Here is a 17,098-nt window from a genome sequence, read left to right as displayed (position 1 = left end):
GCAGTGCTGCCCACCAGTGCCCATCTGTGCCCAGCAGTGCCCCCCATCAGTGCTGCCCGGCAGTTGTGTCCATCAGTGCCCAGCAGTCCCGCCCACCAGTGCTGCCCAGCAGTGCCATTAGTCAGTGCCATCAGTCAGCACCGCCTGTCACCATCAGTGCCGCCTATCAGTGCCCATCAGAAGGGGGTAAAAGTGCCTGGTAGGCAAGTGGTTAAGATACTTTCATCCTTGTTTAGTAAAGAGTTGCTATTCTTAGGCACCGATTCCTACATACTGTAACCCACACCAAGCAACCATAATGCATTATTCATAATAGTTGCTATGGCGCGATGCACTTAAGAATTAGCGTTTTGAGGGAGTATATAATCTTTTTAATTATTTTATTTAGATGCATGCATAAAAGAGATGATTGTAAAATAAATAAAAATATCAGTGTGTGTTATTTTGTATGTATGGTTATACACTGTATGTACATAGGGGCAGCTATATTTGCTCACTGCATACTTAGGCTCTTAACCTGCTTTGTGATTGATCTGGAATAAGTAACCAGTGAAGCTAGAACCTCAGATCTGCATACTTGTTCCACATAAGTTGTTGTTTCTTAGAAAGTATTAATGACAGATATTCCGAATGACAACCATGCAGTCAGCAGTCTCAGATATAGTTGTATATATAGTAGAAGTTACAGACGCCATATTTATCTTATAACACATTTCTGTTTGTGAAGTGAGTATGAACGAGTTTGTTTTCTTTTGAAGAAGTGAGTTTGACTGAGGCTGAATCAAATACAGAAATCCCTCTAGTGGTTATTTTAATAATCTAAAAATCTAATACAATTGCAAAAATATGGAGAAGCAAGCATTACAAATTGTGAAATTTATTTCAGCAATTACTTTATAATATAGTTAGCATAAGCCCTTGCTAGAAACAAAACATTTTTTTCTTTCATGAATAAGAGCTCTTTATTGAATAATGCCATTTTCCATGTTGGGAATGTTGTGCAAAGGAGAAAAATGTGAGGTCAAAGCAAATCAGTAACATTTACTAATTTGTGAAATTTTAATGTCATGTGTGTTGCTCATCTCATTGGGAAATATAGAGTATACTTATTTCTGTAACCCTCAGAAGCCCCTTAAACCCTAAAAACCATTTTAACCTCCTGACATCTGCTGAAATTTCAGGGAAATAAATACAATGTTTTTCTTATCTCTACACAGTTACAGCAAAAGAGTTCAGCTTTGTGTTTAAAGTGTAGTGAACTCTTTTTTTCCATGTTGTCCTTCTCTGACTACCCTGAATGCAGAGAGTGCTGTACTGTGATGATGGCTCTGGTGCCCATGCACAACAGTGATAACTTTGTGGCTCAGCCATTCAAATGGCCTGAGAACATGGACCCAGAAGGAAGACCGGGTGAAGATGGGAGCACCTGTAGTGGTGGTAACTGGCATAACACTGCAAGTGGTAGAGTTTACTACCATTATAATGTGTCTGCAATGCATTGTATTACATTTTTTGCACCTGAAAGAAATACATTCACTTACAATTCTATCCTGTGCTCAGTATTCCAGTGACAGAGACTTGTAGACTGTTACATGATGTATACACTTACCAGCATTATAAGCGCCTCTGAATTGTCCTTATAGCAAGCAGTCATAATTGGTGAGTTCCCAAGGTCACCTTCCAGGTTAATATCTGTAGTGCTATGATTCAGTAATTCCTAAGAAAAAAATTCAATTGCAATAAAACATGCAAATATTACAATATACAGTACATATAATAAAACAAAATTTTAATGTATAACAATTTTGGATTTGTATACATCATGTTACTTATATTGAAACTCTCTTAAAAAATATTCACGTCATGCAAAATAGTACTGAGATTTAAATTGAAGTCAACTCATTATAGTTTTTTTTTCTTTTTTGCTTTTTACTGTGTTTTTGGTGTATCTTATTGTTATACATTAAACATCAAATAGCAGTAAAAATACACCAACAAAATGTCTCTTTATATTTTTCAAGGTGCTGTTTTCAGACATTTCTCATAATTGTTGTCAAAGAAACCTCAAATAACAAATAACTAAATGCAAAACATGCACAATACCATTTAGTGGGGGGGGGGGGGGGGGCAGTGAGGGAGTCCATGAAATTTGGGTGACAATAGCCTATTTATCAGCTCCCAAAAGGGCCACAAGTGACAATCAAAATTTATGATCACTTTGGCAAATCAGTGCAATTTGAAATTCGACTCAGCTAACTTTTTGAATCTTTGATTTAAAAAAAAAAATGTGGGTTTAACCAAATTTTGGCTAATTTGCTCATCACTACTGTCAATACAAAATCTGGTTTAATTCCCACAATCCTTTGCCGTATAACAGATGTTTTTGTGAAACAGTGGGACAAGAGGGCTGGTGCAACAGTCTGACACTTCTGCTTTGAAAGGGCAATAGATGTATTATAACAAAAGTAGATATTCCGGGTATTACAAATATTCTATAATGACTGGTTCTCTTTAAGTTATTATGGACTATAGGTTCACTAATGGGTGTAACAGTAATCCTTCTGACAAATAACAGAGTGCAGAGTATGGTGCCTTATGGAATACATATGGCCTTCGCTATTAACCACTAAATGCATTAGACAAGGGAAGGATGCATCAACTGAGTATTAAAACACCAGATGTGAATTACAAGGAAAAAACTAATTTTCTGTTAATTTTCAAACTAAAGCCTCATTTTTACTGTCTTGATAATTGTATTGTGTGCTACTTCATTTCTCCAGACCCCTGAATTTAATTCCTAATTAATTTTAACAGGGGAAATATCTCAGTGTTGTGCACAGATACATATGAGTATTTGTAAAATGCTTAGAATTTAGAATGTACAGTATGCTATGCACTAACCATACAGTCTGATTCAGACATCAGCTACAGTACACACAGTGCAGGTGTATTACTAAGGTTCAGGGGTTATCATGGCACAGTACAGGGGGCCAGGAGGGCACAGTGTGGGTGGGTCAGGAAGGCACAGTAAGGGGGTCAGGAAGACACAGTAGAGGGGGCAGTAATCTACAATACAGAAATGGTTTCCTCAATCAGAGCTGTGCAGGGAAGCTGCTGGCACAGATCTTCCCTGTTCTGGCAGGCTGTCATTGAGCTAAACACACAATCTGGCCTACTGAGCGACATATCAGACTGGATGTCGCTCCACTTCCTTAAACTGAACCTCTCCAAAACTGAGTTTCTTGTCTTCCCCCCAGCCCTCACACCACCCCCCATTGACTTCTCCATCATATCCAAAAATGCCACCATCAAACCCGCCCCGCAGGCCAGAGTACTGGGTGTCATTCTGGACTCCAACCTATCCTTCCGGCCCCAAGTCCAATCTTTAACAAACTCGTGCAGACTCCCCCTCCGCAACATCGCCAAAATATGCACGTTCCTAACCCGAGAAACCACTAAACAGCTCATCCACTCCCTCATCATATCACGACTCGATTACTGCAACTCCCTCCTTACTGGCCTGCCTCGCCGCTGGCTATCCCCACTTCAGTCGATCCTGAATACGGCTGCCAGACTCATTCACCTTTCCAACCGCTCCGTTTACGCCACCCCCCTCTGCCAATCCCTCCACTGGCTTCCGATTGCACAACGGATCAAATTCAAAATCCTAACACTGACGTACAAAGCTGTCCACCATACTGCCCCGAACTACACCACTGACCTAATATCCAAGTAACACCCAACACGCACACTCCACTCCTCACAAGACCTCCTTCTGTCTAGTTCCCTGGTCTCCTCCTCCCATGCCCGCCTCCAGGACTTCTCCAGGCTGTCACACATCCTCTGGAACTCCCTGCCCCAACCCATCAGATTATCACCTACTCTCCTCTCCTTTAGGCGCACCCTGAAAACCCACCTCTTCAGGGAAACCTCCTCCACTCTTCCTACCACTCCATTCCCCACAGCTTTCTCCTCCTGTGCCACCATCCACTCCCTCCTAGATTGTAAGTTTGAAAGAGCAGGGACCTCGATCCCCTCATGTTTTGCATTGTATTGTATTGTTATTGTTCTGTCCCCCTTTGTACTGTACAGCTCTGAGCGAACTATTGTCGCTTAGAAATACTGTATAATAATAAAAATAAATCCCCCCCAATAGTTTCCAGCGCTCTGCATTGGTTCAGGAAGAATTGTCGAGGCAGAGCATTTTAATACTGCTACCTGTGTGGGTGGGATGTGTACTGCTCCCATCCCCTCTGTCCCCTCTTTCCTCTCCATCTCATGTGATGTAAGCACCTTAGATGGACAGGAGAGAAGGGCCAGTGGGGGGCACCCCGCCTGCACAAGCAGCTGCAGTAAAATGCTCTGTCTTGAGGGAGTCTTCCCAAACCAATGCAGAAAGCTGGAAACAGCCGGGTGAAGGTTCAGGGGGAAAAATTCACTCTGGATTGTAGAACTAGCCTACTACAGACTGCTGCTGTCCCCATGGCTCAGAATATGGGTTGCTGCCTGGGACAAGGCTATCTAGGACAAGCTTAGTAAAAAGCCTGTGACTGTCCCTGCAAAGTATCTATATGTAATGCAAGATTATCATGGGGGACCCCATGCTACTGGGGCCGCTGAGCACTGCCCAGAGGTGCCCATGCATTAAGACAGCCTCAACACAAGTACATCATGAAGTGAGAAAGTAATCTAAGGGAAGTCTTGGACCTTGAGGATTGCAAATAAATTTGTCAGACTATGGCGCATTGCTCTCTTAATGCAAGTGAATCTAACATTAAACTATTAATGAGGTGGTACATTATTCTTCAATGCTTGGTGAAGTTTGGACTGGTGACCTCGCTTTAGGGGATGTTACCTACTGGGAACTCTTGGTCCAATGTCTACCAATTGGTCCAATGACTACCAATTGGTATTTACCTTATTAGGCAAGGGAAGCAACAGAAGCAAAAACCTAAAACAGCGTAAGTGAAGACAAATTTGCTACAAAGGTGCATTCTAACCACCTTTAAAGTACATTCTGGCCACCTAATAAAGAGGTTGCTCTCTCTGGGTAAGTCAAGCCATTTCTTGAGGTGGAAGATACAAGCCTGAGTGTTAAGTACTTAATTTTATTTTCACACTACTCTCTTTTAAATACTGTTTGACCTTCTGTGTACAAATGAGGTCTTTCGTTTTGGTGAGTGGGGTTCTGAGTTGAAGTGAATTCACATATTCCTTTTGGTTTTTGGGGTAGTATTACACACAAGTTAGGATTCAACTCTGCTTGAAAATATCAATGAGTGTACCCATTGATACAAGCCGACCTCAATGCACTGTTTAATTAGGAAACTATGTGGCACATGAGGTTTAATGTTGATAAATGTAAGGTTATACACTTGGGGGCTAAGAATATGCATGCATCATACATACTAGGGGGGTACAACTGGGGGAATCAATGGTGGAGAAGTATCTGGGAGTTCTGGCAGATCACAAGCTTAATAATGGCATGCAATGCCAAGCTGAGGTTTCTAAAGGGAGCAAAATCCTCTCTTGTATTAAGAGAGGTATAGACTCCAGAGAGAGAGATATCATTTTACCCCTGTACAAATCATTAGTAAGACCTCATCTGGAATATGCAGTTCAGTTTTGGGCACCAATTCACAAAAAGAATATTGGTGAACTTGAGAAAGTACAGAGAAGGGCAACCAAACTGATAAGAGGCATGGAGGAGATCAGCTATGAGGAAAGATTAGAGGAAATGAATTTATTCTCTCTTGAGAAGAGGAGATTAAGGGGGGATATAATCAACAAGTATAAATACATCAGTGGTTCATACAGTGAACTCGGTGTAGAGCAGGGGCGGACTGACAACTCATGGGGCCCCCGGGCAATAGGGGATCATGGGGCCCTTGTGTCCTTGTCCAAACTCAAAAAAGCCTATAAAAAAGGTACCAGGGGCATCTCATGGGGCCCCCTACTGACCCCGGGCCTCGGGCGATGCCCGAGTTTCCAAATGGTCAGTCCGCCCCTGTTGTAGAGTTATTCACCCTGAGGTCAACACAGAGGATAAGGGGCACTCTTTATGTCTGGAGGAAAAGAAATTTAATGTCCAAACACAGAAAAGTTTCTTCACAGTGAGAGCTGTGAAAATGTGGAATAGACTCCCTCAGTAGCTGCTTCTGGCCAGCTCAGTGGATTGCTTTAAAAAAGGCCTGGATTCTTTCTTAGATACACAGAATATAACTGGATACGAACATGTATAGGTAAAGTTGATCCTGGGATTGCCTCTCAGGGATCAGGAAGGAATTTTTTCTCCTACAGAAGCAAATTGGATCATGGTTTGCTGGGGGGGGGGGGGGGTTGCCTTCCTCTGGATCAACTGTGGGTGTAGGAATATGACTTTTTTTTAATGGTTGAACTGGATGGACTTTTGTCTTTTTTCAGCCAGACTAACTCTGTAACTATGTACCAAAACAATGTACACATGGACATAACTTTTTATTTATTGAGTTGTTGACAAAGGAGGGGCGCAGGCTGTCCAACATCCAAAGAAGGCTATAGAAAGTTTACGGAGATGACATAATTGATAAGAGGAACCTATGTCAAGACATTGCTCTTGTCAGTGGTGTCATTTATGTAAACATTCTGTAGACTTCTGTGGGTGTCAAACAGCCTGCACTGCAATGAAAAAAAGAAGAATATTAAGCCCGCATTACTCTTGGTACAGCCTTGTATTGTATATACAGGCCATTGGTTTATGTAAATTGTGGTAACTTTGGTTTTGCAAATGCTGCCTATTCTAAGAACAGTTATAACATCCTATTGCATATGCATCTTGATGGATGGTACTGCTCAATGCAGTCATCGGGTACTAAACATGAATTCATGTTGGTGGCCTTGAGTATTCCTTACCTCCACTATACAGTTATGATGCATTTGAATGGCCAAGTGAAGTGGAGCCAGCCTATAAAAGTTCAACAGGTTCGGGTTAGCTCCTCTACTTAAAAGAATTCTGGCACTGTCCACCTGGTTTTTAAATATAGCCCAATGCAGCGCTGTACCTCCTTTTTCATCCTGAGCATTGAGAACTGCAAACAAATGAGACAATTAGTACATATTTTATTGCTGGATATATAACAATGCTTATTGTGGGCATGTAAAACTGGTGGCAAATACAAGCTTTTTTTTATAAGGAATTTGTATGGTGTATACAAAAATACTTTATACATATTAGCCCCATGGTATCATTTTCTGTCAGAAAGGCTTTCATCACAATAAATAAAAAATGTTTAAAGACTTCAGCTAAACATGAAAATCTGCCATTCAGATAAAGCAGTTGAATTCTTTCTGCAATGTATGATCTCTTTAAATATCATTCTTGCATTTAGCTTGTTCTAATTGCAAATTCCTATGCTTATCAGTAGCCCAGTCTTCCAAAACTACCTTTTTCTGATCCTGTAAATATACTGGCCAGGGAATCTTAATGTTTTCAGCTGTGTCCACCAGATAACATGGGCCTTCAAGTACCTTAAGACCAACTTAACCTGGTGTAAAAGATGTCTAAGGTAACATCCGTGTCTTCATACCAGTCCTTGTGGATCTATTTGGATCTTAGACCCAGGCTCTACATGGGGACCTGAATTCTGCCTCCTACTAGCACAAAGCCTACTTCTTCTTTCAAATGTCAAACCCCAGAGCCTCTATTGCCCAAAAAACATTTGAAATTCAAAGATTGAAAGATGACGGGTTGGGGGAGGTGCCTTAGAGCCAATGAGCAATGCTTCTGTTTTGAAGAGAAGTAGTGGTCATGCTTATAGCCTGAATCTAGAAGATGATATCCATAAAAATCAAATAGAAAATTAATACACGTACTTACAGAAATCACACAGTCACCACCCTTCAGCAATGTTTTATACATCAGGGATGTTTTATAGCAAGTCAGATTTACTTATATGCAATGATTACATCTATGTATTATCGAGAAACAATCGGTTTCCTGCCCTGCCAGACAGAGTTGTGCTGTGTTTGTGGCAGAACTCTGTAAATCTCAGGAACAGGGTTCCACTACGCCTCTCCTCTTCTCTCCAGGTTCCCTTTCCTTCTGCTGCCTGCCCTCCTGTTTTCCCTTGCCCCCCCCCCACCCCACAGCACTGCTGGCTCCCCTCCTCTCTTCTCAGACCCACTGCTTTGGGAAATGTTTCAGGAAAGACAGTGGGGAAGGGGTTGATAAATATGTCATTTACCAACCCCTTCTTTTCTGAATGAACACAGTGAGTGATTGATCCTGATCACTCACTGTGTTTGTTCATAACTGAAGCACAATAAACAGTAATTACTATGTTTCAGCTTGTGAATGAACAGGAAGCAGCTCAGCACAGAGCACTGTCCACTGTCCACTTCATCTGAAGCCGCAGAGAAAAGGACTAGGGAATTTGTCCTCAGTCCCTTTTCTCTGTCTCAAAAGTAAGACATCAGGGGTCTGTTTAGACCCCTGATATTTGACCAAAGCCCCTAACTTACATTTTTTTTGTAATTTAAAAAAATAATGAAATTGAAAACAAATAATAAAATAATAAAAATAAAAAAAAACTACTGACACCATCCACTGACCTACTGACACCAACCTCTGCCCTACTGACACTGTCCACTGCCCTAGTGACACCAACCTCTGCCCTACTGACACTGTCCTCTTCAGAGAAGGGGGGTCACCAAAGCGAATCTTTGCCCTGGGTGAAAGAATGTCTACCTTCGTTATTGTTCAAGAATGAATGGACAGAAGTGCAAGTCCTTGTACAGGTAAAAAGACCTGATATACAGTATTCATTTAATCAGTGTGTTTAGCTGTTTGCCTGGAGTTTAAATATGGTTGCATCCTGATTTTAGAACCTGGTTGACAGAATTCAGGAAGTGGATTTGGTGAATTGTCAGTAGAAAAGTTTTCAGTGTATGGGACGTGATACAGTGCTTGCTGATCAGTGGATAAGGGTTAATAACATACTGAGGACTCAAAATCTGAAAATAAATCCCTGAAATACACAGAGGATCAGAGGATACCTGTGTCTCAATTTTTCATCCATGGATAACTGTACTGCACCAAACTCAGTCCCTCTTGTTGGTGATAGAGTGATCTAAGAAGGCATTCTTTTGATGCAATAGAGCTATTCATAAACACATCCGATACAGGTTTTGCTTTGTCTCTCACATTTAAAGCCTTTTTATGTTTGTTTTAACGCTTCCCGACCACCCTTTAGCAGAAATACTGCCACAGGGCAGCCTGAATGCGCAAAATCACGTGTATATATATATATGATTTTGCATTTCCGGGTAGGGGGCGCACTCGCCCCTTCCCATGCCGCCATTCACGGTCGCGGCTGTCAATCACCGGGTCCTGGCAGGTCATTACTCGCCAATGTCCGGTGATTGACGAGCATCTCGGATGGGGAGGAGAACTTACAGTGCTTACAGTGCTTACAGTGCAGCACACAGACTCAAGTAAAACAGAACACAGTTAACCCTTTGATTGCCCCTCATGTTAACCCCTTCCTGCCCATTGCCATTAGTACAGTGTCAGTGCTTTTTTTTTTTAGCACTGATCACTGTATTGGTGTCACTGGGGATGTCAGTGACACAAAGTCAGTTCCCCCCAGTGTCAGAGTGCCTGCCGCAGTCCCACTATAAGTTGCTGATCGCCACTGTTACTAGTTAAAATAAAAAATAAAATAAAAAAATCCCAGTAGATATACCACCATTTGTAAACACTATAACTTTGACGTAAACAAATTAATTTACACATATTGGGATTTTTTTTTTCAGCAAAGACATGTAGCAGAATACATTATGGCCTAAATTTATGACGAAATTTTATTTTTCTTACTGGACATGTTTAATAGCAAAAAGTCAAAAATATTGTTTTTGTCAGGGCTCCCAGGTATGACCAGAGGTGTGTGACTGATGCAGGGAAACGCAGACTTCAGATATGTGATAAACAATACAATTTATTAACACTAACCATACAAACATAAACGCAGTGCAATACTAAACATAATACAGTGCAAACAAACCCAACCAATCACCCACAGATAACAGTACATGCAAGCAAGCGTCGTCAGGCAGGCCGGGTCAATATCAATTGGGCAGGTAGGTACAGGGGGAGCAAGCAGAGAATGGTCGGGGTCACAGGCCAGGTTCAGCAGGTAGCAAGCAGCGTAGTACAGAGGGTCAGGCAGAGGGATGGTCAGGGTCACAAGCCAGGGATCAAAACAGGTAACAAGCAGCGTAGTACAGAGGGTCAGGCAGAGGGACAGAAACAGGATGCAGGACAGATACAGCACCCAGGACAAACACAACACCAAGGCAGAGTCTGTGGGTCTGGCCATCCCTTAAATACCCCAGCATCATCAGTTCCAGGTGTTAGCTGGCTGAAAGGTTGAGTCTCTGATTGCTGGGAGCACCCGCTGGCCAGCCCTGGTACTGCAGATCAAAAGGCAGGTGAGTCCCACCATTGCTGGCCAGTCCATTCCTGACAGTTTTCTTCTCAAAATTTTCTGTCTTTTTATTATAGCGCACAAAATAAAAAATGCACAGGAAATCAAATACCACCGAAAGAAAGTTACATTTTTGGGAAAAAAAGGACGTAAATTTCATTTGGGTGCAGCGTTGCATGACCGTGCAATTGTCAGTTGAAAGTAACGCAGCGCCGTAGCACAAAAAATGGCCTGGTCAGGAAAGGGAATAAATCCTCAGGAGGGCGAGTAGTTAAAATGCCAATACTAAGAATTTCCTCATATGTGTTAACCATACTGGAACTTGTCTTGAGGACTGAATGTAACTGATGACACGGGAATCAGTGAGAGAGACATTTACATTTAGATGCTCTCTGGATTCTTGTTTCACTGGATTACAAGCAATTAAGATTTTGATTCATTGAGTGGACTTTATGATTTTAGAATAGTTTCAATATTTACAGGCTAACATTAGCCTGGATATTTTTTCACTTGTGTGACCCTGATTTTTTATGTACACTAAGCTCTTCATAGAAATGTAGTAAATTAGCCCAAAGGAGTATATAGAGCTTTTAATCCATTTTTTAGGGTTCCTTTTGTCCATATTTACAGTTGCAGGCTCCTCTATCTAAGATATACGAAACATGGGGACATGGCCTCAAACGAGGAGGAAAGTTCAAAACTTCTATGTTTCTGTTTAAAGCATAAGTTCACCTTTCGTAACATGTTATATTTAGGGTGTAACATGTTACGATCAGACCGGCACCTGATATTTTCGATCCCTGCTTTGACAGGTAGCGGGGGAATCTTCTCCCCCCTTACTAGCTGTCAAATTTTTAAAATAGATGGCTGTGTGGAGCTCTGACCACACAGCCGCATCACTTATTCACAGTCATCTGTAAATGAGAGACTACAAGTCCCGACAGCCGTAGCAGCTGTCAGCTTGTAGTCCTCAATGAACTACCAGGGCACTTTGAAGAGCCGTGGTAGTTCATTCATTCTTTCTGTCAGTATAACTGCTTGCTCATACATCCTGTACGAACAAGCAGATATACTGACAGATCTGCAGGAGACCGACACCAGAAATCTGCATTTTCTATTTTTGTTCTAAAATTTGAACTTATCCTTTAACCTAGAATGACTTTGAAACATTTTTGAAGATCTTGAATAGCTAGTAACCAGCTCTAATTTAGGGTCTTAATCAAATTTTAAGTTTATTAACTGGTTGCCATTTAATTATCCTGCCATACTTCTCTATCTTTGTTGGTTGCATACATTTATTATTTTAAAGGCCATCCATAAAAATACCTCATGTGAATGACAGCTGTTGGCTTCCCTCTCTGAGAATAATATGTATCTCTAGTTCAAACAGGAAGACAAACACTTTCTTATCTTCAGAAATATGGTTAAGCCGTGCTCTCAGGGAAACACATCTTTGGCTCAATTTTCAATGTGACTAATACAATTTTTGGGTCATTGGCTGTAGCTACTGTTTATTTTCACTTTGAACATTAGCAAATAATAGATTTTTAACTGTCCTGTTGTCTTGATTCATTTAGCATTGGTAGAGTGAAAAATGTGCAGTCCCCCTTCCCCTAGGTTATAAACAAAACAATATCTACATTACCAAAGCACCCCCCAAACAATTAAACCCTTCACTACCTGAACATTTAACACTTGAAGGATAAACATTAGCCTTTAACAATTCTCTGCCACAGCCCCCTCTCCCTACAACTCATATTTACCTTTAGCCAGTTTTATAACCAATCACAACACTAACACTTGGCCTAACCACTAATGGGAGCCATTTACATTTAATCACCTTCCGCCTTCCACTGCACCTTTATGACTAACCGAATACCCATATTAATCCCTTACACCTTTTAACCCTTTCCTGGTAGGTCCTGTGCTAAAATCATACAGCCCCAATATCTCAGTGCAATAAGAAATTGTCTCATCATCAGTACTCTAACACTCTATCATTTAACATATGCATAAAGTTTAATTGACAGATAACAGAACACCAAAAAGAACTGATTGTCTTGAAAAATGTTTGATTTGAAAAATGCTTGATATCTTTGAAATTAAACTTATTATGAATTATGAACTTAAAGTGATTGTAAACCTACATTTAAAAAAACAACAACACACATATCATACTTTTCTGCCCTGTGCAATAGTTTTGCACAGGGCAGCCCCGATCCTCCTGTTCTTGGGTCCCCCCTGGTGCTCTTGGTTCCTTTCTCCACTGAGTTCCCCCATAGCAAGCTGTGTGTCCATTGACATACAGAGCACAGCTCGGCCCTTCCCCCTGATCTCTCTTTATTGGCTGTGATTGAAAGCATCAGAAGCCAATGGAGGAGGGAGAGGACAGAGAGAGCCGCTGCAGTCGTGCACAGCGCTGGAGCAAGACTGGGCTCAGTATATGGGGGTGGGGGGGCTGCACTCAGAAGGCTTTGTACCTTAAGGCAGATAATGGAAAAAGAGAAAACCAGTGGCACAAACACCTGGTGCATTCTCCAAGGTTTACTGAAAAGTAGATAAGACGAAAACATACCACTACAACACTACTTTTCAATAAACCTTGGATCATGCACTAGGTGTTTGCACCACCTCTTTGCTCTTTTTCCAGTTGTTGATTTCCCATTCTGAGGAGGGCTGCGTCCCCGAAATGCTTACACCACCTTTTGCCCTGGTTCCCCTGGCCTTCCTTTGGCAATTGACTCCTTGAGCGCTGGAGAGTACACACTCTTAAGGCAGAGATTGCATTAAGGTAAAAAAAACTTCAGCCTTTAGAAACCACTTTAAAAGTGTAACTCCAGCTTCTCTTTGTTGATTTCTTGATTTTCATAAGAAGGAAAAAGTATCATTACAGTCAACATATCTAATGCACACAGGAATCAGTTGTACATTAAAATGGAACACTAATGAGCAAATCCATGGCACATGTAAGACCCAGCCAACTGTTGATGCAATATAGTGGTATACTGTATTTCACATTTTCAAGTTTTCATAAATTTTAGAGATCCTCTAGATAAGACTGCATCTACTTACTTCTGTGGTCTAAAACTCCCACTTCCAGGATACTGTAGCGTTAGGTGGGTTGGAGGTGAACCCAGTTCCTTTTTAATGATCAAACCTGCATATTTAGAAGGGGTTGTTCTGCGGTGTTTATACTTTGAATGTAAAACTAAATGAATAGTGCTCTACTACTCCTAACATATATTCATAGACTTCAAAAAGCAAAAGTAATCACCCGACAGAGCCACTAACAAAGCTCTGATATGAATTGACAAACAGTAATCAAAATTAGAAAACAACTGATAATCCATAACAAGTGAAAAAAATATAGATACAATATATTCCAAAGCAATGTATCATAAAAATTAAAATATTGCTAATAATAAAAACCCTACTGAGCACCATAGATAAATCACAAGTCAATAATGTATCTTAGGATACATTAGGATACATTGTTAGGAGTAGCGCAGCACTATTCATTTAGTTTTACTTTTGAGGTTGTAGCAACACAATTTGGTGTTTATGGCCACTCTGATTTGATCACATAGGTATTGGCATGAGTTTTTTTTCCTTTTCATGTATACTTTGAATGTGCATATTAGAGTACAATGTGCCCTTCTGGTTTCATCTTGGGAACGTAGGACTCTCTGGATTACATGTTCAAACAATCCAAAACAGTAAGTTACAGGTCACCAGTAGCCACTGGGATTGAAGCATGGGGTAGAAAGATTCAAAGCGATGCAAGACAAATATATAAAACAATTCAAGCAGTCTGTGTCCCTACTGAGTCTATTTAAATAGCATATTCCATGTTTGCTCAAAAGTACCTTAAATTACATTCAAATCCTAGCATTGCAATATAATTAATAAAACTCTTGCTTTTTTTCTGCATATAACACACCATCTGTCCTAGGGTGGCTACAGTACACTCACTCCTCTACTGTATCTATAAAACGTAGCCATGGTTTTCACCCATGTTGAATTTCAAACATGTCTACCTCTGCTTTGGAAGAATAAATCATCTCTAATGTTGGGTGTCCTACCTGTTTGGATGCTGCTGCATTATGTAAAACTATTAGTTTAGTTTTTAAAATTAGACTGGGGTGCCTCGAGATTGTTCATAATTTTAAAGGGTGCTTTGACTAAAAGAAGGTTGGGAAACACTGGTCTAATTCATCTAGCTAGCGATAATTACCAAGATCGGGAAGAATTGACTGCACAACCATTAAAACAAACCAGATTTACTTCCGGTTCCGGCGCCGGATGCTGTGACTAGCGGGACCCGCGGCTCCCGGGAACCCGCCCTTATAACATCTGCCATCTGCCTCGGGGACCCCCGCATCTTGGCTTTGGGGTGCCTCCTCACATCCCGCGGCGGCCCCAGCATGGAGCGGTATCTTCTCCCGATGCAGTCCGGCCACGAGTCGGCTGCTGGGGCGGAGGGGTGCGGCTCTCCCCCTCCTGCAGCCAAGATGGCCGCCGAAGCTGCCTGTCACAGCATGGACACAGGCACAGAGGGAGATCACAACGTGGGAGCAGGTATGTCTGCACCTCTCCCCACCATCCTCACTGCCTCTCCACTCACATCAGGCACTGATAGCTCTTCTGAGCAATATATAAAAATAGCCCAGGCAGTTTCTTCAATTTTGCTCCCAAATATCACACAGGCTGTGGATAAGGCTGTAAGCCAGGGCATTGAACAGCTGCGAATAGATTTGGGCGAACATTCTAAACGGTTAACTGTGGCTGAGCAGCGCTTATCTGACTTAGAAGATGAAGTCCATTCCATACAAGCAGTTACGTCACAATCCAATCGTATGCAGCAAAATATATTGGATAAAATCGACGATCTGGAAAATCGATCACGTAGAAATAACTTACGCATCGTGGGTCTCCCAGAATCTTTTAATACAGGTTCTCTTCCCGATCTCTGCTCAGCACGAATCCCTGCAGCTTTGGGTCTATCCTCCTCCTGTCAGGTAGAGAGAGCTCATCGCCTGGGGCCCCCATCTAACGAACGCCGGGTACCACGTTCGGTGATTGTCCGCTATCTCAACTATGCTGATCGCATGGCGATCCTCACCTCTTTTCGTAATTCCCATTCTCTACAAATTGAGGGTCACAAATTATTAATATTTGCGGACTATTCACAGGAAGTATCACGTAAACGGAAAGCGTTTCAGCAAGTCTGCGCCACTCTTCACCAGAAAGGTATAAAATTCACATTAGCGTATCCGGCTACGTTACGTTTCAATGCACCATCCGGGGAATCCAAATCTTTCGTCCACCCTGAAGAAGCCCACCAATACCTCCAAGATCATCTAAATGACGGGGATCCGTCGACGCGTATTGCGGGCAGGAATTCTGGCCCTAGAGATCAACGTAGTCCTCGCAAAGACCCACCTAAGCGTCAACGCACAAACCCAGCGTCTTCCAAATCTCGCCCGCCTTGAAGGTATAAGAGGCCATTGGTCTCTACATATTAGCTTTAAGCTTCTCTCCTGGCCCGATTGGTACGGATGTGACTGTTTTTCATTTTTTGCTTGGTTTCTATTGCTTTCTATTGCAATGCACATACTTTCCAAAGTCTGAGTTTTATTGGTTGTTCAACTTGTAATGTTATATATATATATATTATCTGATGGTGCGGCGTTCTCTCACGCTCACCTGCTTCAACATTATTGTGTAAATCATATTTCTGCTTGAATTTATACTTCCCTACTCCTGCATGTGCCTGGTTCCCTATTTCAGCGGTGCTGGGGGGGGGGAGATGCTGGAGCCGCTGATGGGAATAAATTTGAGGGAGGCCCTCTCCCATCCCAACAATTATACACTGGCCCCTGGGGCAGGCTCTTCTCCCATATACTCCCGGTCACGCTGGTATTGGTGGAAACAGCATGCGGAATGACGTGAAGTCCTGTATACTGTATTGGTATATTGTATGTTTTGACTTTTTGTTGGGCTCTATTAGGGCCCTTGATCTTGTTCTCGCCTTTCTCTCTCGCTTTTCTTTTCTTCTCCAACTTTATTTCTTGGGAGAACTCCCCCGTCCTCTGAGACCGGTTTCTAATCACCCCCAATTGTCTAGCGAAGCAGTGTTCATTATGCGTACATTTCTAATGGGTAAAATGATTATCCTTCTATCATATCAAGCACATCAGTTAAGATGACACGTATTTTCTCTTGGAATGTCAAGGGTCTCAGGTCCCCTCACAAACGCATGGCGGTTCTACGACATCTACGGCGCTTGCGTGCGGATATAGCTTTGCTCCAAGAAACTCACCTTACCCAATCTGACTTTATCCGCATGCGTAAACTATGGGTGGGTCATGTTTTCGGCTCCTCTTCCCTAAATAATAAAGCAGGGGTACTTATTCTTATTCACAAACGGCTTAATCCGGAATTAGTCGCTATGGATGCTGATACTGAAGGCCGTTTCATAGCAGCTCATATCAAACTCGGAACCCAAGAATTGGTTCTTACTAGTTTTTACGCACCCAATTCCCCGACGAGGCAGGTTTTCCAGGCCCTCTCTTCACGGCTGGCGGCATATGTTCACAAGCCGCTCGTCGTGGGAGGGGACTTTAATTCTGTTA

The 17,098-nt window shown here is 41.9% G+C and overlaps 1 protein-coding gene across 2 annotated transcripts in view; it reads right to left on the bottom strand.

The window, feature by feature from the left end:
* Nucleotides 1–17,098, bottom strand: part of TRPA1 (transient receptor potential cation channel subfamily A member 1) — a 123,688-nt gene that overhangs the window by 86,547 nt on the left and 20,043 nt on the right. For both annotated transcript variants that reach the window (XM_089661044.1, XM_089661045.1), the window contains exons 3-4: nt 6,892–7,067; nt 1,610–1,717 (exon numbers count right to left, since the gene is read on the bottom strand). In XM_089661044.1, the coding sequence (XP_089517170.1) occupies nt 1,610–1,717; nt 6,892–7,067 (284 nt within the window). The remainder of the gene's footprint in view (nt 1–1,609; nt 1,718–6,891; nt 7,068–17,098) is intronic.

This window comes from Staurois parvus, unplaced genomic scaffold (assembly GCF_062004578.1).
Source record: "Staurois parvus isolate SC_StPar_1 unplaced genomic scaffold, SC_StPar_1.0 ptg001302l, whole genome shotgun sequence".
Lineage (NCBI taxonomy): Eukaryota > Metazoa > Chordata > Amphibia > Anura > Ranidae > Staurois > Staurois parvus.
Note: the sequence above shows the minus strand (reverse complement) of the source record. Positions and strands in the feature narration are given on the sequence as shown.